Below are 27,279 nucleotides of genomic sequence, written 5' to 3'. Positions count from 1 at the left end.
AAGGCTTTATTTCAACAGCTGTACTTCTGCTGGGAAAAAAAAAGTCATAAACTGGAATGTATGAATATGTGTATTTTCACTGAAGGGAAGTGGCCATTAACTGTTCTAAATTTTACTTAGCCATAGGTACATGTTGTTTTATTTTTTTAAAAAATGAGAGTGTATGTGTTTGTATGTGTAAGTATTGCCTATCTTCATATAAACTTATACACAAACTAGTATATAACCTCTTCCCCCCCAGGGTTGAGCAGTCATGCAGCACTGTAATAATTGTGAAGCTCAGCTACTTTTAAATTTGTTGGTTGAAAAATATACATTCCTTTTTTTAAACTCTTTGAGCTTTTCAATCAGTTTTTCCTCAGATTTTTGCCATTCAGACTTGGCATTCATTTATGTTCTTGGTTTTTGTAGGTCCAAGGAGAAAGTGAAATGTTTCCTGAAATATAAATAAGTAATAAAATTAACATGCACACAGAGTGCTCTCTATTCTTCATGGACATATTCTTATTGGCTCTTTTTAAATATATACTTAATCTCTAGGGGAAACAGAGATTATTACTCTGTTAAACTGACTCCAAATCATCTGGGTTTCTGTACGTTACTTAAGCATTTAAGTTTAAGCTCAAGTATTTACATATAAATGAATTCTCTATTCTGTAACCATATGAAAACATTTCCCAGTGTGGGATGGAAAGTTTATAAGATGTGAGGTTTTTTTTTTTTATAGCTACACCAGAAATAGGATCATTATTAAAATGCTGTAAAAGATGGTTATTTCTTGGATCCTGTCTGATAGAATGTGAGAAATATTGCTAACTTTGGGTTTTGTTTACATAATACAAAGGAGCCCTGTTAATAAAACAGAATAATAATTGTAAGTTTTGTCCCTTTAATGTGCTTAATAATTTAAATTGAATCTTTTCTAATCTGTTTTGGAGAGCAATTTAAAATGTAACTCAATTTACATTTTGCTATTGTTTTATAATAGCATGAGTCCAAAGTGTGCATGGAAAGACCGTAGAAGAGAAAGAGAAGAAGTGAGACTACTAGGGGGAGGTCTGTCTCTAATAAGCAAGAACAAATAATTAGATTTATTAGCTATACTTATTTATCTCTATTTCTATATTAATTGTTGCTAAACTAGTCTCTAATGCCTTGTACTGGGAGATAGCATTAAGAGTTTTTTCCTAGCTTCATGGGAAGATCCCCTGGACTAGGAAATAACAACCCATTCCAGTATTCTTGCCTGGGAAGTTTCCATAGACAGAGGAGCTCGGTGGGCTACAGTCCATGGGGTCACAGAGTCAGATATGACTGAGCACTCACATACGCATGCACACACACAAGCAAAATTTTGTTTCTAAGTGGGTTGTAATCAAGACCCTTTCTCTTACCTAAATCTTTTGCCTTGAACTTGAAATGTAAACAAAAGATACCTAATGAGCTTACCAATTATTCTTCTCTACAAAGAATATTAATTATTTATCTTTATTTATGTCTATTCCTGGTATGTATCCTTCTTTGAGGACAGTGCAGTATGAATTAACCTTCCACATGCCGTCATAGCCCAAATCGGTATCCGTGTTTCTAAATAAGATTGTTCTGTAAATGGTTAAAAGTTATAGGATTCTAATAGGAACTCTTTTTATTCTGTCTGCAGCTATGTCATCTTATCTTTTAATCATTAAAACAGAACTTCCTGCTACTATTTCAGAATTTTTATCTGGAGACTACAGTGGGTAAGAAAAAGTATTTCACATTGTATTCATTTATCTATTAATTCAATAAATATCTATTAAGCCCTTGTGGGAAACAAGATAAATGTAGTTCCTGCCCTCAAGACCCTTACAAAGTTATGCAGAGACAGTAGTCATAGAGGAGGAAATCCTGCAGACCGCTGGTGGTATCCCATTATGTGCAGAACACTGGTCTGGGAACTCTCTGACAGGCCAATGTCAATCCTTGCTTTCCATGGGGGCATGAAAGAGCAGGACAAGAATGAGCCAGCTCTTCGAGAAGAGTAGAGGAGAAATTTCTAGATATGAAAGATTGCCTGGAAGAGTGGGGAAGCTGAAAGCACTGACGTTAAAGGTCTTAAAGTAGGGGAGCAGATAATCCTGCTGTCACTTTTCAGCAAACCACAGTGATAAAGAGAAATCAGAGTGATAAAGTTACAGCATACTTGAGTAAAATCCTGTTATAAAGCATTATTGGGAAAAAAATTGTTTCATTTCCTGTTTTTAACAATATTATATATAATACTAAATCATGTTATACTGCCCTTCTCCTTTCTTTTTTTTTTTATGAAAACACTGGGTTCTAAAGACTATTAACTCATCTTTTTTTATGAGGAAAAAACTCCAAATTAATTATACTTTTCCTCTTACTATATATAACATGAAATTTTGAGAAAAACAAACTTGAAAGGGCTAAATGAATCCTTTTAATTGTCATAAGATTAATTCATATAATTTCTAAATCACAACACCAAAACCCATCAGACCTTTCTATTTAAATATTTGGTTGTTTTGCTCCAATATTTTGTTCCAACTTGTTCTGGATTGCAGGGCAAGTTTTCAAAATTGAGTTTTAGCTTTTACAAGTTGGCTTCCATGAAAGAATTCTACTTTGACAACTGCAAATACATATTTATAAGAAAAATATGATATAATTTAGATCTGAATAGGAACTATGAAGATAATGTGATTGAAAAAAAAGTAAGAAGTCCTTACTGATTTTTCATCCTTGGATGATGAAAAGTACTTTTGTGTTGTACTTTACAGTTTACAAAGTTTCCATATTCATTGTCACATTTGATACTTAGAGATACCTTGTTTTATCTGTAGCTTTATCTAGTTTTAAGTTTTATGCTCTTATTTTGATAAACAATTGCTAAATGACACACCTATGTAAAATTTGCTTTTACATTTGCTGTAAGAAATAGTGAGGACAACTTCTATTACTCAAAAAATTCTATGCCATAAATTTCCATTATAATTTAGGGCTAAGAAACTCGAGGCAATAAGAGGTAAAATGAAGAATGTTAGGTTAAGAGTAAGGAAACATGTGTTCTATTCATTTCATATTCAGTAATCTCAGGAAATTAATTTAACTTCTTTGGCCGTATAACTTAATTTTGAGCCTGAGGTTTCTTTATCTGGTGTTATGGTGGTACCTGTATTGCCTTCTTAACAAAGTTGTTGGGATGGCCAAATAAGATATACATATACATGCTTTTGTACGCTGATAGTATAATGTAAATGTGGGAAATCAAGCAACTCCGTAATATTGTATGTCAGTTATAACTCAATTTTTAAAAAGAAATTGCAATAATAACTGTATAAAGGTGGTTTTTCCCTATGTGCTCTAACTGCCAGAAAGGTCAAAGTCAAATTTAAATGTATTGCATTAACTGTGTTAATCTTAATAGTTGCCACTTGTGTTCTTCCTTTTTCTTGATCCTGAATTTGGTGACTTCTATTTGCTTTTTTTATGCCATGTGTCTTTGCGGAAAGAAGAGGGACAAAAATACATACAAAGTTTTAGAAATAATTAAGGTAGTATGTGACAGAGTTGCTATTAAAACTTAGGTCTTCTTTCTTTAAAAGTGATACTTTTACCATAGCCTCATTTTAAATCAGTTGTCATTTACTTATTTTCTCTAATTTGTTTAAAGAAATAAATAAAAAGTAACTTCCATCTTATTCATATTAGTAGAAAATTGATCAATTATTTTTATGTCAGAAATGAATTTTTAAAACTGTATATACTTCAAAATACTGTGAACAGTTTGCAACATCTGTTACAATGTTTTAAAATTGCTCATCTTGTTTTAAATGTAATATATATTCACTTATTTTGGATTTCAAAGTTTTCAAAAGCATTAGTATGTGACTAATTGTATTAATTGGTTAGAATGCAGATAAATCATGTCTTTAAAGTTTAATACTATGAAAAAAGTTTAATACTATGAAATAATTAAGAAATAAATGTTACGGTAATTGATTTGACTACCTAGCACAGTTTATTTCTAGGTCGAGTTACAGAGCAATATTTCTTCTGTGAGATCAATGTAATATTGGTATACTTTTAGGTTTTGAGTTACAATAAATTGCAGTTAAGAATTTTCACTTGTGCTTATGTTCTGTGTTATATGTGAGATTTGATGTACCTTTGTGAAAAATAAACCTTTATAAAGATGTTATCAAAAAGAAACTACTGTTATAATATTCTAGTTTCAAAAATTATTATTAGAAGTCAGAAGCTATAATACTTATACCAAATTTTTATGAGGCATCTATATTTTTCATAGAGTAACATTTTTAAAAAATCTGTGGCTGTTACAACTTGGAAACTCTGTGTTAACATTTAATGATCTTGTCAGCAGAATATGATTGACACAATTAAGTTGTCTTGCATTTGAGTTACATAATTGATATGGGATGTGAGTAAGATCCTAATTCAGAACATATGATACTCTTGTTCCATTCCATTCGAGAATGAAATTAAAGCAACTTATAAATAAATCTGGTTTTCATTAAAATCTGGGGAAAAAAATCTGCATGCCAAAGCATTTGCAATACAGCTAGGGATCTATACTCTATATTTCATACTTGGAACAATTTTATCATATAGGATTAAATCCACAGATCACACGAGTTTTCTAGGAAGTATAAAACTTTTTACTCTAATTCTTTTGGCTTGAAGAGAACGTATATTTAGATCACAGTAGGAAACAGGGGTTCTGTTAGATAACTCTTTTCTTCCCCCACTTAGGAAAAATTTTAAGGTTAGCATATTATTCTGAAATCTTGATTTTTCAATTGTGCTTCTGTGATTTCTTTGTACTAGCTTGTATTTCTCAAGCTGGAAAGTTTAGTCATTTCTGCTCTAAACTTTTGTAAAGTTTAGTCATTTCTGCTCCTTGGAAAATATCCATTGCCAAATACAATTCAGTTGATTGTGACATGCACATGAAATTTGAACTAATTTTGCTGTTCATTACTGTATTGCCTTGATTGTTGACAAATGGTAAAGAAAAGCATTGTATTTATAATTGGCTGTGTTAACATAACTTAATATGAGAAAAGAAATGACTAATAGTAATCAGTAGCAAAACTAGGGATAGAGAAATATTTTGTAAAAAAGTTCTTTTTAATATCAGAGATTAAAAGTGTAGTCTTGTGAAGAGGAGAGTGTAAAGAAATCACAGTCTTGAGAAAAATGAGGCCATAAATTCAGTGACTATTCAAGAACAGAGAGTATTTCCATTGCTTCTGTTACTAAGATCATCATTGTCCTTTTGCTGATTTTGTAGACATATACAATGAACCAGATGATATCTGAGGTCCCTTCTAGCTCTAACATTCCATAACTCCAAGATTCCGAGTTACCACTGGGAGGAGGTGAACTTTTATCTTCAAACCCAAAGCTTTGGGCAGTCGTGTGACTTCCATGGACATGAGTGAATGGTGATCTGAAATAATGTAAAGTTATAAAGTATAATACATAATAGTAAATGTTACAGAGTTCAGGATTTCAAAGTGTTCCTAAGATTCTTAACGCAGGAGAAAAGAATCTTTGGTCCATAAGATTAATGTGCTCCCTTTGCCCAACTCTTGCTTCGTGACAGGAGGGACAGCAGAACTAACAGATGGAGTCTTCTTTGGTGTGCCTCTGGGCCTTTTTTTCTCCTGGCGCTGCAACTGTCTGAGTCTGTTTTGGGTCACAGAAGGAAAGAGATTTCAGGCATGGAGCCCTGGGCTTTTTGCCAGCTTTAGAAATTTAGTTGCCAGGTGTTCCTCGGTGAGGGATATTTTGAAGTTCTCATTTTCATGCGTATTCAAGAGTGAGTAGAAGACGAATATGCCAGGAAGTGTCATGTTGTATTTGTAATCTCCATGCTCTCTTAGAACCTCCTGCATACCAGGACTTGAGGGGCATGTGCAGATGTAGAGAGCACAGCTTCAGGCCCACTAGCTAGAAATACTTGTGTGCAGGATTTAGTGTCTGGCATGTGCATTTCCTAAAGACATGAGTTAGGGTGGAGAAGCGCAAGCTATGATCATGGTGTTTCTTCAGCTGCTGCTCCTTCTCTTGTCCTGTTAAAGAGGAAGTTGCCAGCACCCAACAGTACCTTTTCAAGATACACTAAAGAGGACTTCTTCATAAACTAAAGAGACACAGTGAATCATAATGTTTGTGTTAGAACCCATGGGTTGAAGCTGATTTAAAGGAAAACCTTTTCTTTCTTTTTTTTAAAAATTGAGATATTGATGCTTATGTTGGTGCTTAGTTGCTTCAGTCATGGCCGACCCTTTGTGACCCCATGGACCACAGCCTGCCAGGCCCCTCGGTCCATGGGGATTCTCTTGACAAGAATACTGGAGTGGGTGGCCCTTCCCTCCTCCAGGGGGTCTTCCTGACCCAGGGATTGAACCCATGTCTCCTGCATTGCAGGCAGAGTCTTTACTGCTGAGTCACTGGGGTTAACATATAGCATTATCAACTATATATTGTGTAAGTTTAAGGTATCCAATGTGTAAATTTGATACACATATATTGTGGTATGATTACCACTGTAGTGTTTAGCTGATACCTCCATTACCTCACATAATTATCATTTCTTTTTTGTGGTGAGAATATTTAAGATTCTGTCTCTTAGCAACTTCCAAGTATATAAAATAATTCTGTTAACTATAATCACATTGCTTTGCATTAGATTCCCAGAACTTATTCATCCTCTAACTGCAAATTTGTACCATTTGACCAACATCTCCTCCATTCCCTTACCTACCAGCCCCTGCTAACCACCATTCTACTGTTTCTTAAATTCCACATATACATGATATACAGTATTTGTCTTTTTCTGTCTGACTTATCTCTCTTAGCATAATGTCCTCAGTGTCCATCAGTGTTGTCACAAATGGCAAAATACCTTTCTCATGGCTGAATAATATTCCAGTGTGTGTTTGTGTGTGTTTTACCACATTTTCTTTATCCCTTCATCCATTAACAGACACTTAGGTTGTTTCCATGTCTTGGCTACTGTGAATAATAGCCTATAAACATGGGAGTGCAGATATCTTTTTGATATCCTGTTTTCATTTTATTTAAATATATGCCCAGATATGGGATTGTTGGATCAATCATGTGGTAGTTCTGCTTTTAATTTTTTGAGGAACTAACTTACTATTTTCCATAGTGGCTGAACCAATTCTCATTCCCTCCAAAAGTGCACAAATCTTTCTTTTTCTCCACATCCCTGCCAATACTTGTTGTCTCTTGTCTTTTTGATAATAGGTGTGAGGTGATATTTCCTTGTGATTTTGATTTGTATTTCCCTGATTACTGTCTTTTCATGTACCTGTTAACCATTCATATATCACCTTTGGGAAAAAATATCTATTTATTTACTTTGCCCATTTTAAAATTGGATTTGTTTGATATTTTTGCTGTTGAATTATAAGAGTTCTCTATATATTTTGAATATTAGCCCTTTATCAGATATATGATTTGGAAATATTTTCTCTCATTCTGTAGACTGCCTTATCATTCTGGTAATTGTTTCTTATATTGTGCAAAACTTTTCGTTTTGATATAGTTCCATTTATGTTTGCTTTTGTTGTTTGTGCTTTTGGTGTCATATTAAAAAAAAATTGTTGCCAAGACCAATGTTAAGAAGCTTTTTCTTTATGTTTTCTCTATAAATTTTATAGTTTCAGGTGGTACATTTTTTATTTCAAGTTAATTTTTGTGAGTGGTGTAAGATAGATTTCATTTTTCTGTATATGGCTATCCAGTTTCCTCAGTATAATTTTTTGAAAAGACTCCCACTAAATATTCCTGAGTCCTTTCTCAAATATTAGTTGACAGTATATGGGGTGGGAGAGTGTGCCTAGACTCTATAGTCTGCTGTTTTGAACCATGTGTCTTTTTTTATGCCAGTACTATACTGTTTTGATTACTAAAGCTTTGCAGTATACTTTGAAGTCAACTTTGTTTTCTTTCTCAGGATTGCTTTGGCTATTTGGAGCCTTTTGTAGTTCCATACAAATTTTAGAATTTTTGTTCTATTTTGAGAAAAAACTGTCATTGGGACTTGATAGGGATTGCATTGACTATAGATAGCTTTGGATAGTTTGGACATTTTAACAATGTTGATTATTCTAATCCATTAACACAGACAGGTTATCTTTCTTGTTGTTTGTGTCTTCAATTTCTTTCATTTAAGTTTGACTGTCTTTCACTTCTTTGGTTAAATATTTATAAGTATTTTATTGCTTTCATGCTATTGTGAGTGGGATACAGACCAGGAGCTGACTGTGGCTGAGATCATGAACTCCTTATTGCCAAATTCAGGCTTAAATTGAAGAAAATAGGGAAAACCACCAGACCATTCAGGTATGACCTAAATCAAATCCCTTACAATTATACAGTGGAAGTGACAAATAGATTCAAGGGATTAGATCTGATAGATAGAGTACCTAAAGAACTATGGACGGAGGTTCGTGACATTGTGCAGGAGGCAGTGATCAAGACCATCCCCAAGAAAAAGAAATGCAAAAAGGTAAAATGGCTATCTGAGGAGGCCTTACAACTAGCTGAGGAAAAGAAGAGAAGCTAAAAGCAAAGGAAAAAAGGAAAGATATACCCATTTGAATGCAGAGTTCCAAAGAATAGCAAGGACAGATAAGAAAGCCTTCCTCAGTGATCAATGCAAAGAAATAGAGGAAAATAACAGAATGAGAAAGACTAGAGATCTCTTCAAGAAAATTAGACATACCAAGGGAACATTTCATACAAAGATGGGCATAATAAAGGACGTAAATGGTATGGACCTAACAGAAGCAGAAGATATTAAGAAGAGGTGGCAAGAATACACAGAAGAACTATACAAAAAAGATCTTGATGACCCAGATAACCACGATGGTGTGATCACTCACCTAGAACCAGACATCCTGGAGTCCGAAGTCATGTGGGCCTTAGGAAGCATCACTACGAACAAAGCTAGTGGAGGTGATGGAATTCCAGTTGAACTACTTCAAATCCTGGACGATGATACTGTGAAAGTGCTGCACTCAATATGCCAGTAAATTTGGGAAACTCAGCAGTGGCCCAGGACTGGAAAAGGTCAGTTTTCATTTCAATCCCAAAGAAAGGCAATCTCAGAGAATGTTCAAACTACCACACAATTGCACTTATCTCACTCGCTTGCAAAGTAATGCTCAAAATTCTCCAAGCCAGGCTTCAACAATACAAAGAACCATGAACTTCCAGATGTTCAAGCTAGATTTAGAAAAGGCAGAGGAACCAGAGATCAAATTGCCAACATTTGCTGGATCATCGAAAAAGCAAGAGAGTACCAGAAAAACATCTATTTCTGCTTTATTGACTATGCCAAAGCCTTTGACCATGTGGATCACAACAAACTGGAAAATTCTGAAAGAGATGGGAATACCAGACCACCTGACCTGCCTCCTGAGAAATTTGTATGGAAACCAAAAAGCAACAGTTTGAACTGGACATGGAACAACAGACTGGTTCCAAATTGGGAAAGGAGTACATCAAGGCTGTATATTGTCACCCTGCTTATTTAACATCTATGCAGAGTACATTATGCAAAATGCTGGGCTGGATGAAGCACAAGCTGGAATCAAGATTGCTGGGAGAAATATCAGTAACCTCAGACATGCAGATGACAACACCCTTATGGCAGAAAGCGAAGAAGCACTAAAGAGGCTCTTGATGAAAGCGAAAGAGGAGAGTGAAAACGTTGGCTTAAAACTCAACATTCAGAAAGCTAAGATCATGGCATCCAGTCCCATCACTTCATGGCAAATAGATGTGGAAACAATGGAAACAGCGAGAGACTTTATTTTCTTGGGCTCCAAAATCACTGCAAATGGTGACTGCAGCCATGAAATTAAAAGACGCTTGCTCCTTGGAAGAAAAGTTATGACCAAGCTAGACAGCATATTAAAAAGCAGAGACATTCCTTTGCCAACAAAGGTCTGTTGAGTCAAGGCTATGGTTTTTCCAGTAGTCATGTATGAATGTGAGAGTTGGACTATAAAGAAAGCTGAGTGCTGAAGAATTGAAATTTTTGAACTGTGGTGTTGGAGAAGACTCTTGAGAGTCCCTTGGACTGCAAGGAGATCAAACCAGTCAATCCTAAAGGAAATCAGTCCTGAATATTCATTGGAAGGATTGATGCTGAAGCTGAAACTCCAGTACTCTGGCCACCTGATGCGAAGAACTGACTCCTTGGAAAGGACCCTGATGCTGGGAAGGATTGAAGGTAGGAAGAGAAGGGGAAACAGAGGATGAGATGGTTGGATGGCATCACCAACTCGATGGACATGAGTTTGAGTAAACTCCGGGAGTTGGTGATGGGCAGGGAAGCCTGGCATGCTGCAGTCCATGGGATCACAAAGAGTCGGACATGACTGAACTACTCAACTGATTGTTTTATTTCTTTTTCAGTACTTGTTAGTTTATAAAAATACAACTGATTTCTGTGTGTTGTTCATGTATCATTCAGCTTTATAATATTTTTTGATTAGCTCTAACAGTTTTTTTGGTTGAAGTCTTTAGAATTTACTATATATAAGATCATATCTGCAAATAAAGACAGATTTAGTTCTTATTCAATTTGGATGCCACTTAGTTCTTTATTTTGCCTTATTGTTTTAGCTAGGACTTCCAGTACTATGTTGAATAAGAATGGTGAGGGTAGGCATCCTGGTCTCATTCTTGACCTTAAAGGAAAAACTTTAAGCCTTTCACTGTTGAGTATGATATTAGCTGTGAGCTTGTTATACACGGCCCTTATGTTGAGATTTGTTCCCTCGTCTACGGCCACACCACCCTGAACGCGCCCGATCTCGTCTGATCTCGGAAGCTAAGCAGGGTCGGGCCTGGTTAGTACTTGGATGGGAGATTTGTTCCCTCTGTACTAAATTTGTTGAAGTTTTTTTTTTTTTTAATCATAAATGAATGTTGTGTTTTGTCACATGCTTTTTTGGCATCTATTTTTTTAATCATATGTTTTTAACATATTTTTATAAAACATATTTTTTAACATTTTTATTATATGTCTTAACATATTTGACCATGTGTTTTTTATTTTTCATTCTGTTAATGTGCTATATCATGTTGACTGAGTTTCGTATGTTGATCCATCCTTGCATCCTATGGATAAATCCCAGTTGATCATAATATATGATGCTTTTAATGTGCTATTGGATTTGGTTTACTAATATTTTGTTGAGAATTTTTATAGTATATTCACCAGGGATATTCTGTAAGTTTTGTTTTCTGTAATGTTCTTTTGTGGCTTTCATAGTAGGGCATGCTGACCTTATAAAATGAGTTTGGAACTGTTCTTTCCTGTCCAATTTTTGGGAAGAGTTTGAGAAGCACTGGCATTAGTTTTTCTTGAAATGTTTGGTGGAATTTGCCAGTGAAACCATCTGGTCCTGGGCTTTTCTTTTTTAGTAGGTTTTTTTTATTACTGGTGCAGTGACCTTACTCATTATTGGTCTGTTTATATTTTTTAGTTCTTTATGATTCAGTCTTGGTACACTGTATGTTTCTAGGAATTTGTCCATTTTCTTAATTTAACATGGCAGTGGGAGACTTTGACTATCTGGTAGTGAAAGGATACACTATAGTCAACTAGAAATTCAGAGAACATCTAACAAAGGACTTGAAAAAGTAATACCTTATACCTTTGATGCTCCCAGCTCTCATATTAGCATGAATTTTACTTTGTTACCATTTTGCATGTACACATGCATATATTTCAGAGTGAAAATGATAGCTTCTTTACAGAAAATTTAGAAGACAAAGCAAATAAAAATTATACATAATACCATCTCTTACCTAATCCCTGCTATCATTTTATTTCCTTTGAACTTTTCCCCCAAAACATTTTTAAAACATAGTTAATAATCATTATTTTGTATTTTTATCATTAGTATTTTCTGTTTTAGTAAACTGTCTTTTTAAAAAAAATAAAAATTGTTTAACATTCCATTGAGTATGCTATTTTTGACAAACATTTTCTATTGTTGGTTATATAAGATTTTCCCTCAAATTTTTAATATTATAATAATGTTATACTCACAGCTTCATGCACATAGAATTCTTTATATCTTAGGTTATTCTTTCAGAGTAGATTACCATACATTATCAGTATTTTTCCAAAAGATAGTGCTAATTGACAAGATCACTAACAAGGTGTGAAGGACCAATTATTCACATCCTTGAATATTAATTTTTAAATATTTTTACTCACTCTCAATAGCCTTATTACTTATTTCTTTAATTAGCATCAGAGATTGGATTTTTCTTCATGTATATTTACTAGTTGTACTTCTTTTATGAATTGCTTAATTTTTATATACCAAAGCAAAGTCTTTACTATTAAATTCTTAGGGAATTAAGTCTGATTTTTAAAAACTTCAACACATGTATTTTTATATTGAAACTTTAAAACCATGTATATGCCACCAATACACAAAATAAAGATTTCTCAGTGCTGATACATAGAAATATCTGCTTTTGGTATTTTAAGTATATCTTTCTGACTTTTTTACAACTGTGCATCCATTTTTTTAAATAATCAAATACACCATCACACATTTACCTACCTTTTCTCACTCAGTATTCTATTACCTTTATATGAAAAATGTAATATGTTTTCTCCTAGTAATCCATGCCCTTTCCTGAAAAATTTAAAAATATGTAAAATCACTGAATAAGAAGAAAAATTATCCATCATTCTACCATGCAGATATAATGGCTATAAATATAGTTCCTTTCCATTTTAGTGAACCTTTATTTTCCCTCAAACTTGTTATCATATTAAATTATTTATGATATATTCAATATATTATTTTATTATAAAATATGTCAAGGTGGTTTTAGTAGCTCTGTACCTAAAGTAGAACTTTTCCCTTATAGGTCTTGGTATCTTGATGGAGACACACTACTACTAATCATTTGTGTTGGCATTGTGTTCCCTCTTGCACTTCTTCCTAAAATAGGTAAGTCTTTATAGAAGAGGATGTTATTTGTTTGTAAGAAAAGAGAAAAAAAATAATGTTAAGGGGCTTTTAAATTTCACAGTTGCACAGTTTTATCAGAAGGTGATTGTGAATAATTTTGAACTTGGATTTATTTCAGGTTGTTCAGCCTTCAGCCCTGCCTAGTTAACCTATTACTTGGTTTGCAGTAGTATTTTGTCTGCCCCACTAAAATAAAATCTTTACAGCAGAACATTAAAGAGCAGCCTTTCCTTACAGTGTACCATTAGTGGTAAGCCAGTTCCAATTCTGCCATACAGAGCTACATAAACGATCTGTGACAGATAGTTGGAATGTTGTTATTCTCAGCCCTAAGCCCCAGATACCAAGCACTATAATAAAAAACATGCCCAAGATGTATAGCTTTAGCTGCATGTTAGGATCACTTTCCTTATAAATTGCTTTTTATTTTACTGTTATTTTACAGGCTTTCTTGGCTACACAAGTAGTTTATCATTTTTCTTTATGGTGTTCTTTGCTCTTGTGGTAAGTTTAAAATATACTATATTACTTATCTCCTCACCAAAATTGAAATCATTGTGTTAATGTCTTTTTTTTCTCTTTACTCTGTTTTTTATTGAAAAGGTATCCCATTTTATTTCAATGTGTTATTAAAAGCACTTTTATTCTGCAAAACTGCTTCCTTCATAGTATCTGTTTTGAAGAAACTTAGCAAGGACAGCATTTCAGGTTCAGTTTCCCTTGTGGTTAACTAGAGAGAAGAGCACACCAGTTCTGTTAAAACCTTGGAGTATAATTCTTTGAGTAAGTCTAAGTATTCATTTATTTCTGTACCAGATTGTGTATGTATGTGTATGTTTTGGGGGTTCTCAAGCATAAGAATCAGGCTGGTTCTAAGCTGTAAAATCAATTTGAATCCTAATCATCTTAATTTTAAAACTTAGTTCCAATAATGAAACCAGAGTTTCAGGGGTTTACCCATTGAAGAGATCTAGTAAGAATTGGAGTGCCTGAATTCTCTCCCATCTGATTTATTAAGCATTGGTTAAGCTCTCATGAAGCTGACTGCACAGAAATACTGTTTTTCACACGTGGAATATTTTTTAAAATTAACTCATTTTAATTATAGGAAAAACATCTCTCAGATGGTAAACTTGTTTATAAAATAATTTAACATGAAGATAAAAGAGAATTTAAATTTCTGATTTCCTTTTAATTCTTCTAAAGCAGATCTTAATATTCCAAAGACTATATCTTTGTGTGAAATTCTGGGGGGAAAGATCCTTTTTCTTTTTGCTCAGCAGCTTATTCCACAGTCATTATCTGTCCAACCTTAAGTAGAATTTAACATTTTAAACTTTCCAAAATACATGCCTAAATGGCTTGATTAAACTCTTAAAATCATAAGCTTATTTAAACTCTCCTGTGTTATTGAGAAATGAATGAAAGAAACATGCCATCCAAAAGAGCAAGACAACACATCATTAGTTAAACCATATGATAGAACCAGATTTCCAAGCTGTCAAAACAATCTAGGGTGCATATAACTTAGGCTAAACTATCTTCTGGGATACAAGGATAAAATAACTTTAGATTATTTAAATGAAGTGAAAGTGACCCTGGTTTCAGTATACGGGAATATTTATTTAATGAATGCTCTTAAAACTAAAAATACTTGACAGAGTTTCCATTTAACTATTTGTTGAACTTACCAACATTATAATCATTGCCCTCCCTCCACAAATTGTCTGACTTGTATCTTATAAGTGAATTGAACATACACTTATTTAAAAGATCTTCTTATTGAGATATAATTGACATACAGTGCTGTGTAAGTTTAGGGTGTGCATCATGATGACTTAACTTACATATACTGTGAAATGATTACTACAGTGTTTACTTAACATAGGCACACTTCTTAGGTATCACATTAAGAGGGGAGCAAAAAATATTTCCATCATAATTTGATTGTTGAAAAGCATCTACATGGTTAAGAGTGGCCTGTATTTGCAAATGAACATATAGATATTAAAGAGAATCAGTACACATAACATTGAATATTTTCTTCACAGATAATTGACCACACAGTGTTGCATAGGTAGGAGTAATTTGGTTTTTATAGCCAACAGTTTGAAGCAGGTAAAATATATTGATACGACACATCTATTGTAGTTTTCACAATATTCATTTCTGTCATGGCAGATACTCTTTAATTCGATGCAGATTTCTCCTGTAGCTGTCATATGGAAATAATACCCTTATCCTACTTTACAAACCATCTGCTCAGATTTTTACCTTTGAGCACAATTTAAATTTGGTCTACTATGAGGCAGTGAAGACACGCTATATCCTTCCTTCTTAATTCTCTTTTAATTGGCATGTAGGCATACCTAAGAGATATTGCAGGTTCAGTTCTGGACCATTGCAATAAACCTAGTCAAGCACATCATTTCTGAGTTTGTACAGAAGTTATGTTTACACTGTACTGTAGTCTATTAAATGTACAGTAGCATTATGTCTAAGAAAACAATGTACATACATTAATTATGTATACATAATTAATTTTAAAATACTTTATTGCTTGCTCAGCCTTAGTCAGTCTGTTAAATTGCTCAGTTGTGTCTGACTCCTTGTGACCCTATGGACTGCAGCATGCCAGCCTTCCCTGTCCGTCACCAACTCCCAGAGCTTACTCAAACTCATGTCCATTGAGTCAGTGATGCCATCCAACCATCTCATCTTCTGTTGTCCCCTTCTCCTCCCACCTTCAATTTTTCCCAGCTTCAGGGTCTTTTCCAATGAGTCAGTTCTTCGCATCAGGTGGCCAAAGTATTGGAGTTTCAAGATCAATCCTTCCAAAGAATATTCAGGACTGATTTCCTTTAGGATTGACTGGTTGGATCTCTTTGCAGTCCAAGGGACTCTCAAGAGTTTTCTCCAACACTACAGTTCAAAAGCATCAATTCTTTGGCACTCAGCTTTCTTTTATAGTCCAACTCTCACATCCATACATGACTACTGGAAAAACCATAGCTTTGACTCGATGGACCTTTGTTGGTAAAGTAATGTCTCTCCTTTTTAATACGCTGTCTAGCTTGGTCATAGCTTTTCTTCCAAGGAGCAAGCGTCTTTTAATTTCATGGCTGCAGTCACCATTTGCAGTGATTTTGGAGCCCAAAAAAATAAAGTCTGTCATTGTTTCCATTGTTTCCCTATCTGTTTGCCATGAAGTGATGGGACCGGATGCCGTGATCTTAGTTTTCTGAATGTTGAGTTTAAAGCCAACTTTTTCACTCTCCTCTTTCACTTTCATCAAGAGTCTCTTTAGTTCTTCTTTGCTTTCTGCCATAAGGGTGGTGTCATCTGCGTATCTGAGGTTATTGATATTTCTCCCAGCAATCTTGATTCCAGCTTGTGCTTCATCCAGTCTAACATTTCTCATGTTATACTCTGCATGTAAGTTAAATTTACATGCAGACATGTGACAGTTTACAGCCTTGATGTACTCCTTTCCCGATTTGGAACCAGTCTGTTGTTCTATGTCCAGTTCTAACTGTTGCTCCTTGGCCTACGTATAGATTTCTCAGGAGACAGGGAGGGTGGTGTGGTATTCCCATCTCTTTCAGAATTTCCCACAGTTTGTTGTGATCCACACAGTCAAAGACTTTGGCATAGTCAATAAAGCAGAAGTAGATGTTTTAAGCACTCAGCCTTAAAAAGGAATGAAATAATGCCATTCGCCCCAACGTGGATGAATCTAGAGATTATCACACTAAGTGAAGTAAGTCAGAAAGAAAAAGACAAGGATCGTATGCTATCACTTACATGTAAAATCTAAAAAAATGATACACATGAACTTATTTACAAAACAGAAACAGACTCACAGATACAGAAATCAAATTTAGGATTACCAAAAGGGAGAGAAGGTGGGGATAAATTATGAGTTTGGGATTAGCATATACACACTGCTGTATATAAAATGGATAAATGACAAGGACCTACTGTATAGCACAGGGAACTATATTCAATATCTTGCAATAACCTAATGGAAAAGAAAAAAATATTACTAAAAAGCGCTATCACCTGAGTCTTCAGCAAGTTGTAATCTGTTTTAGCTAGTGAAAAGTCTTCCCTTGATCAGGGTGGTGATTGCTGAAGGTTGGAGAAGCTGTGGCTATTACTTAAGATAACAGTGAAGTTTGGTGCATACATTGACTCTTGTTTTCATAAATGATTTCTCTGTAGCATGCAATGATTTTTCTGTTTGATAGCATTTTACCCACAGTAGAATTTCTTTCAAAATTGTAGTCAGTCCTTTCAAATTCTGCCATAGCTTTTTCAATTAAGTTTATGTAATATTCTAAATCCTTTGTATTCATTTCAGCAATCTTCATAGCATCTTCACCAGTAGATTCCATCTCAAGAAACCACTTTCTTTTCTCATCCGTAAAAAGCACTCTGAATCCATTCAGTTGTGTTGTGAGATTACAGCAATTCAGTCACATCTTCAGGCTCCACTTCTAATTCTAGTTCTTTTGCTCTTTCCACCATGTCTGTAGTGACTTCCTCTGCTGAAATCAGAGTCATCCATGAAGGCTGGAATCAGCTTCTTCCAAACTTCTGTTAATGTTGATATTTTGACCTCTTCCTGTGAATCACAGATATTTTGATTTCATCTAGAATGGTGAATCCTTTCCAGAAGAGCTTCAATTTACTTTGCCCAGATCCATCAGAGGAATCACATCTCTGGCACCTACAGCCTCATGAAATTGTTTCTTAAAGAATGAGACTTGAAAGTCAATATTACTCCTGAAGTTATGGACTGCAAAATGGATGTTATGTTAGCTGGCATGAAAACAACATGAATCTTGTTGCACATCTCCATCAGAGCCCTTGGGTGACCAGGTTCATTGTCAATGAGCAGTAGTTTTTTGAAAGGGGTCTTTTTTTCTGAGCAATAGGTCTCAACAATGGGATTAAAATAATAAACAGATGTATTGTCATCCAGGTTTTGTTGTTCCATCTATAGAGCACAGGCAGAGTATAGATTTAGCATAATTCTTAAGGGCCCTAGGTTTTGTGAAATGGTAAAATAGCATTGTGCTATTCAACTTAAAATCACCAGCTGCGTTAACCCCTAACAAGAGAGTCAGCCTGTCCTTTGAAGCTTTGAAACCAAGCATTGACTTCTCTCCAACTATGAAAGTCCTAGATCGCATCTTCTTCCAATAGAAGGCTCTTTGGTCTACACTGAAAATCTATTGTTTAGTGTAATCACCTTCATTAGTGATCTTAGCTAGAACTTCTGGATAACTTGCTGCAGCTTCTACATTGCACTTGTTGCTTCACTTTGCACTTCTGTATCATGGAGATGGCTTCTTTCCTTAAACTTCATGAACCAGCCTCTACTTTCTTCAGACTTTTCTTCTGCAGCTTCCTCACTTCTCTCCCTTCATAGAACTGAAGAGAGTTGGGGCCCTTGCTCTGGACTTGGCTTTGACTTATGGAAATGTGGCCGTTTTGATCTCTATCCAGATCATTAAAACTTTCTCCAGATCAGCAATAAGACTGTTTCACTTTTTTTTTTTAATTATTCATGTAGTCACTGGAGTAACACTTTTCATTTCCTTCAGAAACTTTTTCTATACATCCACTACTTGGCTAACAGTTTGGTATAAGAGTGCTTTCAACCTATCTCAGTTCTGCACATGGCTTCCTCATTGTGCGTAATCATTTCTAGCTTTTGATTTAAAGTGAGGGATGCTTTTATTTCCAATATTCTGGGAGGTGGGTCATAGAGGATCTTGCTGTGATTTATGTCGGAGAGGGTTTTGCCTATGTTCTCCTCTAGGAGTTTTATAGTTTCTGGTCTGACATTTAGATCTTTAATCCATTTTGAGTTTATTTTTGTGTATGGTGTTAGAAAGTGTTCTAGTTTCATTCTTTTACAAGTGGTTGACCAGTTTTCCCAGCACCACTTGTTAAAGAGGTTGTCTTTTTTCCATTGTATATCCTTGCCTCCTTTGTCAAAGATAAGGTGTCCATAGGTTCGTGGATTTATCTCTGGGCTTTCTATTCTGTTCCATTGGTCTATATTTCTGTCTTTGTGCCAGTACCATACTGTCTTGATGACTGTGAATGGGATCTAATGAAACTTAAAAGCTTTTGCACTACAAAGGAAACTATAAGTAAGGTGAAAAGACAGCTGTCAGATTGGGAGAAAATAATAGCAAATGAAGAAACAGACAAAGGATTAATCTCAAAAATATACAAGCAACTCCTGTAGCTCAATTCCAGAAAAATAAATGACCCAATCAAAGAATGGGCCAGAGAACTAAACAGACATTTCTCCAAAGAAGACATACAGATGGCTAACAAACACATGAAAAGATGCTCAACATCACTCATTATTAGAGAAATGCAAATCAAAACCACAATGAGGTACCATTACACACCAGTCAGGATGGCTGCTATCCAAAAGTCTACAAGCAATAAATGCTGGAGAGGGTGTGGAGAAAAGGGAACCCTCTTATACTGTTGGTGGGAATGCAAACTAGTACAGCCACTATGGAAAACAGTGTGGAGATTCCTTAAAAAACTGGAAATAGAACTGCCATATGACCCAGCAATCCCACTTCTGGGCATACACACTGAGGAAACCAGATCTGAAAGAGACACGTGCACCCCAATGTTCATCGCAGCACTGTTTATAATAGCCAGGACATGGAAGCAACCTAGATGCCCATCAGCAGAGGAATGGATAAGGAAGCTGTGGTACATATACACCATGGAATATTACTCAGCCGTCAAAAAGAATTCATTTGAACCAGTCCTAATGAGATGGATGAAACTGGAGCCCCTTATACAGAGTGAAGTAAGCCAGAAAGATAAAGAACATTACAGCATACTAACACATATATATGGAATTTAGAAAGATGGTAACGATAACCCTATATGCAAAACAGAAAAAGAGACACAGAAATACAGAACAGACTTTTGAACTCTGTGGGAGAAGGTGAGGGTGGGATGTTTCAAAAGAACAGCATGTATACTATCTATGGTGAAACAGATCCCCAGCCCAGGTGGGATGCATGAGACAAGTGCTCGGGCCTGGTGCACTGGGAAGACCCAGAGGAATCGGGTGGAGAGGGAGGTGGGAGGGGGGATCGGGATGGGGAATAAGTGTAAATCTATGGCTGATTCATATCAATGTATGACAAAACCCACTGAAATGTTGTGAAGTAATTAGCCTCCAACTAATAAAAAAAAAAAAAATAAAAAAATAAAGTGAGGGATGTGCAACCCTTCCTTTCACTTAAATAGAGGCCATTGTAGGCTTATAAGTTGGCCTAATTTCAATATTTTTGTGTCTCAGAGAATAGGGAGACCCAAGGAGAGGGAGAGAGATGGGAACTGCCAGTCAATGGAGCAGTCAGAACATACACAACATTTATGGATTGTTTGCCATCTTACATGGGCATAGTTCATGGAACCCCCAAACAATTACAGTAGTTACATCAAAGATCACTGTGCACAGATCACGTATCACTATCACAAATATGATTGTAATGAAAAAGTTTGAAATATTGTGAGAATTATCGAAATGTGACACAGACATGATGTGAGCAAGTGCTCTTGGAAAAATGGTGCCAATAGCCTTGCTTGACACAGGGTTGCCACGAACCTTCAATCCATAAAGAAACACAGTATCTGTGAAGTTCAGTAAGCTAAAGCACAATCAAATGACGTATGCTTAACTTTATTATAGACTCTTTTAAGTGTTAGTTTTAAAATACTTAGTGGTTAAGGAAAGGAAACATGTATATATTAACCCCAATTTTTTTGAAGGACTCCAATTTTTATTATTATTTTAATATTATTTAATATTAAATGTTATTATATAATAATATTAATATTAAATGACATTAATATTATTAATCCTAATAATATTAGGATTATTATTTTTTCCATTGCACCTTTTTTCATTAGTTATTTAAATTATTTAATTTATTTTAAGCCCAACTATGCTGGGCTTAGTTGCTCAGTCATGTCTGACTGTTTGCAACCCCAGAGAAGTCTGCTAGGCTTTTCTGCTCATGGGCATTCTCCAGGCAAGAATACTGGAGTGGGTTGCCATGCCTTTCTCCAGGGGATCTTCCCAACCCAGGGATCGAACCCAGGTTTCCTGCTTTTCAGGCAGGTTCTTTACCATCTGAGCCACCAGGGAAGCCCAAAAATACTGGAGTGGGTAGCCTATCCCTTCTCCAGGGGATCTTCCCGACCCAGAAATCGAACCAGGGTTTCCTGTATTGCAGGCAGATTCTTTACCACCTGAGCTACCAGGGAAGCCCCATTTTTATCAATCATTCAGATTAGTCACTCAGTCGTGTCCGACTCTTTGTGACCCCATGGACTGTAGCACGCCAGGCTTACCTGCCCATCACCAACTCCTAGAGCTTGCTCAAACTCATGTCTGTTGAGTCGGTGATGCCATCCAACCATCTCATCCTCTGTCATCCCCTTCTCCTCCTGCCTTCAATCTTTCCCAGCATCAAGGTCTTTTCTGATGAGTCACTTCTTTGCATTGGCGGCCAAAGTATTGGAACTTCAGCATCAATCCTTCCAATGAATATTCAGGACTGATTTCCTTTAGGATTGACTGGTTTGATCTCCTTGCTATCCAAGGAACTGTCAAGAGTCTTTGCCAACACCACAGTTAAAAAGCATCAATTCTTCAGCCCTCAGCTTTCTTTATGGTCCAACTGTCATATCCATACGTGACTGCTGGGAAAGCCATACTTTTGACTATATTGACTTTTATCACTAGTGTCTTTGCTTTTTATTTTTATTTTTTTCTTTGCTTTTTAATATGCTGCCTAGGTTCATCATAGCTTGTCTTCCAAGGAGCAAGCATCTTTTAATTTCATGGCTGCAGTCACCATCTGCAGTGATTTTGGAGCCCAAGAAAGTATCAATATGTGTTTGTAAATCTGTGTAGCATTTATTATTAAATTTTTAAAAATTGGCCCATAAAACTATTATTTGCTTAAATTATGCTCTCCAACAATGCAAATCAAAACCTACATTCTCATCTATTTGTCCCACATCCTTGAAAAAAAAAGTGAAAGTTTAGTCACTCAGTGGTGTACAACTCTTTGCCACCCTGGGGACTGTAGCCCGCCGGACTCCTCTATCCATGAAATTCTCCAGGCAAGAATACTGGAATGAGTAGCCATTCATCTTCCCAACCCAAGGATCAAACCCAGGTCTCCTGCATTGCAGGCAGATTCTTTACTGTCTGAGCCACCAGGGAAGCCCAGATATTTACTTTGCTTAAAAATTTTTGACATAAATTTTTGCTCCAGCTGAAATATCTAAAATTTTAAAAATAAGCTTTGTTATAACAGTGGCTCAGCATGATGGCATCTTTTTTGCTTCGTTTTGAACACAAATTTACATTGTTTCTAAAAGTTCTGTCTTGAGACAGAATAATAACAGATTAGTATTCTAATACTAATATTAGAACTAACATTTTAATAAATCAATAGTGAAAATAGAGAGCCATCTGATTGGATTTTGGTTAGATTTGGCTTCCGTCTTCCATGCACTATGTTAGTCATCAGAGTTGTGGTAGTTTAACTAGGATACTACTCGTAAGGATCTGTCCATCTAGTTGGGGAAATAAGGTAAATTTATTAGAAAAAAATAGAGAATAACATAGTTAATACACAGTTAAATGTTGATATATCTGCTTCAGAATAGGAATTATAAGAGTTGAGAAGAAAAAAAAAAAAGAGTTGAGAAGAGAGAATGATCACCAACAGCTAGAATAAAGAAGGATGTGGAGGGAAATAAAATTTGAGCTGAGCCTTGAAAGATGGGAAGGACTTGGAGTGGAGAGAAGAAGGAAAGGCCTTCTGTGCAAGTGAACAAGTGTTTTTGATGCTTAATCTTTTTTCTCTTTGTCTTTCTTTCTAACCCCTGGGTTGATCTTCTTACTGTGTTCTGCCTTCAGCCTGAGCAAAGACCTCCTGTTACCCTTTGTTATGGGGTATCTTCCATGCCTGTCCTGTACTTCTGCTTTCTAGGACATCAATACTGTCTCCTGCAGGCTTGGGCTTGAGGTGGGTCTCTGCAGAGAAATAAGCTCTAGTAACTGAATTTTATGTTAATATAAATTCAGGCTGCTAGTGATATTTTCTACACTTGATCTTAGCCAGAAGACTGAGAAGCGATATTTTCTTACTAACAAAAAATAATCATAACATTGCACTTTGGAGCATTGTTTTGAAGTATTTGGATTTGCAAGTCTGGTGACAACAGCTGATAAAATGAGGTGGCTCATGTACTGACCTTTATCAATGTATCTGGTACATGATCAGTAAATGGTTGTCTCTACTGCCTCCACTAGTAGTGAGGAGGAAATGTGAGATGCTGAGTGTGGAGCAGGGCTGAAGAGAGAGACTAGCAACAACCTTCTACCCCACCCCATCCTCACCCGTTTTGGGGAAACACATCAGAAAAAAATGGTGAAATTATTGCTTTTGATTTTTTTTCCTCGTAATAAATTGTCTATTTAGTTTTGTTTCGTATTAAAAGCTTACCTAGAAATGTCAAAGCAGCCTGCTCAATTTGTCATTATAGTTCTTTTTTTTTTTCCCCTTGGTGAGTTTTAAATAAGAGTAATTTTTCTGTTCACTCATTAACTTAATCCTGAAAGTATATTTTTTTCAGTTTATCACTATATACAATTTTGACTGAATTAGTTAAAATCCAAAACTAGATAGGTACCAAGTAGGAATAGTGTTTACTTACTTGTCTCTTACAAAGGACAGATGCTTCCTTGATTCCCCCTTGCCCTTTTGTTTGCTGGGTTTCAGCCCAGAGCAAGTATTTACAGAATAATTATGTGCCCTGAAACAACTGCAACAATGGTGATGCTGGCACAACTCAACTGTAGGTCTAGGAACAGGATGCCCACAGTTAAGAGTAAAATCCCAACCATTTTCACTGATTGTTTCTGGGAAGTAGCATTCTTCTGGATTTCTTTTTTTAAAAAATTCATTTTATCATCTCTAGTTCCTTAGCTTTGTGCTCTTATCTTTGCCAGATTCATCCACATGCAACAAAATAATGTAAGTCTGAGAACAACAAGGAAAAACAGTGCTCATACATCTGCCATCCCTCCCCCTTTGCATCTGCCTGTGGTCATTTCTAAAACTGCTATTAATATTTCTCTATCTGCCACTGATGCCAGGTCCACAAATAGCCGTATAGGGGAACATCATGTTCCCATTCTGAGTTGCATTTCTTTTAATGCCTTGATACTATTGGAGTTTTGAAAGCTGACATGAGAGTATTCTCAATGTTCAGTGGGGGAGATCTCCACTAAATAGATACACAGCACCCCCACCGTCCCCACTATAGGGCACATGTCAAATGATGACCCCATTCTAACCAGGGAAAATCCCATAAATAAAATATCTTCTGTTTGCATATTATTTGTTATAGTGTTAGATTAATTGAAAAAAATGCTGACCTATTTGAAATCAATTTCTTGTCATGAGATTTGTAAGAAATAATCTGATTCTACTTATTTTTACAGGTAATAATTAAAAAATGGTCCATCCCTTGTCCTCTGACATTAAATTATGCAGAACAGTATTTCCAGGTAATAGTTTGTTTCTCGCTTTTTGTTTTATTTTAAGCTAAAATTTTTTGACTAATAATGGTTTTTTCCTGATTAATAAAAAAAGTATGGCTATATTGCATTTTGGAACTTTGTTTTGAAATATTTTTATTTGAAAGCCCAGTAATAGTAAATTCATCTCTCTCTCTCTTTTTTTTTTTTTGAAGTGTTCTAACTTTTAATGACTGTTGGTTTCTCTCTTTCCCCTCAATCCTCTTAAACAGATTTCAAATGCTACAGATGATTGTAAACCAAAGCTCTTTCATTTCTCCAAAGAGGTGTGTAAGTTATTAACAGATACTTTCGGTTGATTTTTCACATTTCAAGTTTTAAGAGATTTGTGTAACAGGGTCTCTTAGGTCTTTGTACCTGTAACTAATTAATTTTCATGAAAGTGCTAAGTATAGGGTTGCTTACCAGAAGAATAATATTATTTAACACAGGGTGGCCCATTATGAAACAGCCACCTTTTTTTTTTTTTTTTTTTTTGGCATGCCTTTAAATGGAGCCTGTTTTAAATGGGCCACTGCCTAAAAGAACAGATTTACCGAATGTCTGGTCTGGCCAATAAGGTCCTCTGTGGATACAGACTTCCTGTTGCCCTCTGGACTTGTAAAGCTAAATAGCCAATTATACCAAAAACTCCTCCCCTGTGAGTAGAACCTTGGTCTGTGGCTAAACAGCCTCATGGTTGGACCAGCAATTGAGCACTGACAATATGTCTTCTGGCTGACATTCCAAAGTTGAAATTTATGATGCCTACAGCAGAAGCTGAAAGACCAAGTCCCCTTGCCTTCTCCGAGAGCCCAAAGATACTGGAAATGCCTGCAAGAGCCCCCGAGCATCAGAGAGGGGACAGGAAACTGTGATCTGAGTGATCTCTTCTTTAACCATTCTGGAAGAGCTCCGTGTCTTCCTTGTTGCTGTAGGCTTCTTCATGTACAGTTTTTGATCCTCTGAAGTGGAGGTCCCAGATGCTAGAATACCCTCCACTCATGTACAACTCTATTAGTATAGCATTTTAGTGTGATAACTCCTCCATGCAAAATTCTCCTTTTTATTCCCCAGGTTTTTTGTTTTTTTCTAGGGGGGGTGGTGGTGCGGGCTGTGCTTCGTGGTTGCGGGATCTCAGTTCCCTGACCGTGGATTGAACCCAGGCTACGGCAGTAAAAGCCCAGAATCCTAACCACTGGGCCATCAGGGAACTCCCTTATTCCCTAGTTTTAAAATGAGAAATGTCTGTCTGGCCCCACAAGGGAGGTTACCACATCTTTTGCATAGTAATGGCTTCCATGTGCCTTCAAGATTTAGGTAGGGTAATTAACAAGTCAGGAAACTGAAAAATATATGAAAGAAAGTTTATGAATTGAACACTCATTCCCTTAATTTAGCCTTGGGAAATATTCCAGCTTTCCTTCCTCCCAGCTCTCTTCAGATATTTTAGGAGGAGGTCTTGTGTCTGAAGATAGGTCTTCAGTCATTTGGAACTTCTTGTGCTAAAGAGTCTTAAATTAGTTAAGGAGAAATTTTTTGGAGTAGAAAAGAGAAAGTAAATCATTACCATCCACTTGTAAAGACAGTATTTTCATTTAGAAGGTAACATTTGTTTGCTTTGTAACTTTCTCTAGTTCTTAATTATTCTAAATTAAAAAACAGCAACAACTTGTGATCATATATTCCAGTGGATCACCAAGAATTTGTTGGTCTAGAATAAATCATGTTCAATCCCATTGAAAGAGACCCTAAAGATGCTAAAATGTATTAGTACATTCAGTATTCTCTTAGAATAAGTGGGTACTTATGTTGACTTGGTGAAAGCTGGTTCAAAAGCATTAAGTATTAGTGCTGCTTAGGGTAGTAAGATATATTTAAGATTCCTAATACTTACATTAGGAAAGACTAAGAATTATAAGATCATTTCTAAAACGTTATTATATTTGATTTTACCTAAATGTTATTTATCTTACCTAAATTATTTTTATCTTACCAAAATAATATAGAAGTAGTAATGATTGCAGTAAAAACAGCATGGTATAGAGGCAGCCAAGAAATATTTCAGCTAGTACAGACTATCCACCTATCAAGTGAATACTTGCTGGCGACCATAATCGTGTGTCTCATTTAACAATAACAACAACAACAGCATGTTTTATAAACAGATGATTCATGAAAAATGAAATAAATTTAGCTAAATTTATTTTTTTAAAAAACTGAGTTTGTTGTCAAATGAAATAGTAGTTTCAACAGAGTACAATTTAGTCATTTCATCTTAAATTGTTTTTTTTTTCAGAGTGCTTATGCCATACCAACCATGGCTTTTTCATTTCTATGCCACACCTCAATACTGCCCATATACTGTGAACTTCAAAGGTACTGTAGAATCCTGGAATATATCAAATGTATTCAGTATTTCTTTTGACTTCTAGGACTTTCAGACTGAATGATATTCGCCTCCATGAATCCTTCCCTCCTATCGCTTGATTCTAGGTGTGTGTTCTAAGTTGAGAATATGTCTTGGTAGCATAATCCTTCGCACAG

At 35.6% G+C, this 27,279-nt stretch overlaps 1 protein-coding gene across 3 annotated transcripts in view; it reads left to right on the top strand.

The window, feature by feature from the left end:
- The window catches only part of SLC38A6 (solute carrier family 38 member 6), a 69,817-nt gene that overhangs the window by 32,719 nt on the left and 9,819 nt on the right, over positions 1-27,279 (top strand). For all 3 annotated transcript variants that reach the window (XM_043920668.1, XM_043920667.1, XM_043920669.1), the window contains 6 exons: positions 1,661-1,739; positions 12,970-13,052; positions 13,519-13,577; positions 24,658-24,723; positions 24,966-25,019; positions 27,032-27,111. In XM_043920668.1, the coding sequence (XP_043776603.1) occupies positions 1,661-1,739; positions 12,970-13,052; positions 13,519-13,577; positions 24,658-24,723; positions 24,966-25,019; positions 27,032-27,111 (421 nt within the window). The remainder of the gene's footprint in view (positions 1-1,660; positions 1,740-12,969; positions 13,053-13,518; positions 13,578-24,657; positions 24,724-24,965; positions 25,020-27,031; positions 27,112-27,279) is intronic.

Source organism: Cervus elaphus, chromosome 12, assembly GCF_910594005.1.
Source record: "Cervus elaphus chromosome 12, mCerEla1.1, whole genome shotgun sequence".
NCBI classification, from domain to species: domain Eukaryota; kingdom Metazoa; phylum Chordata; class Mammalia; order Artiodactyla; family Cervidae; genus Cervus; species Cervus elaphus.
This window is presented reverse-complemented; position numbering and strand designations above follow the sequence as displayed.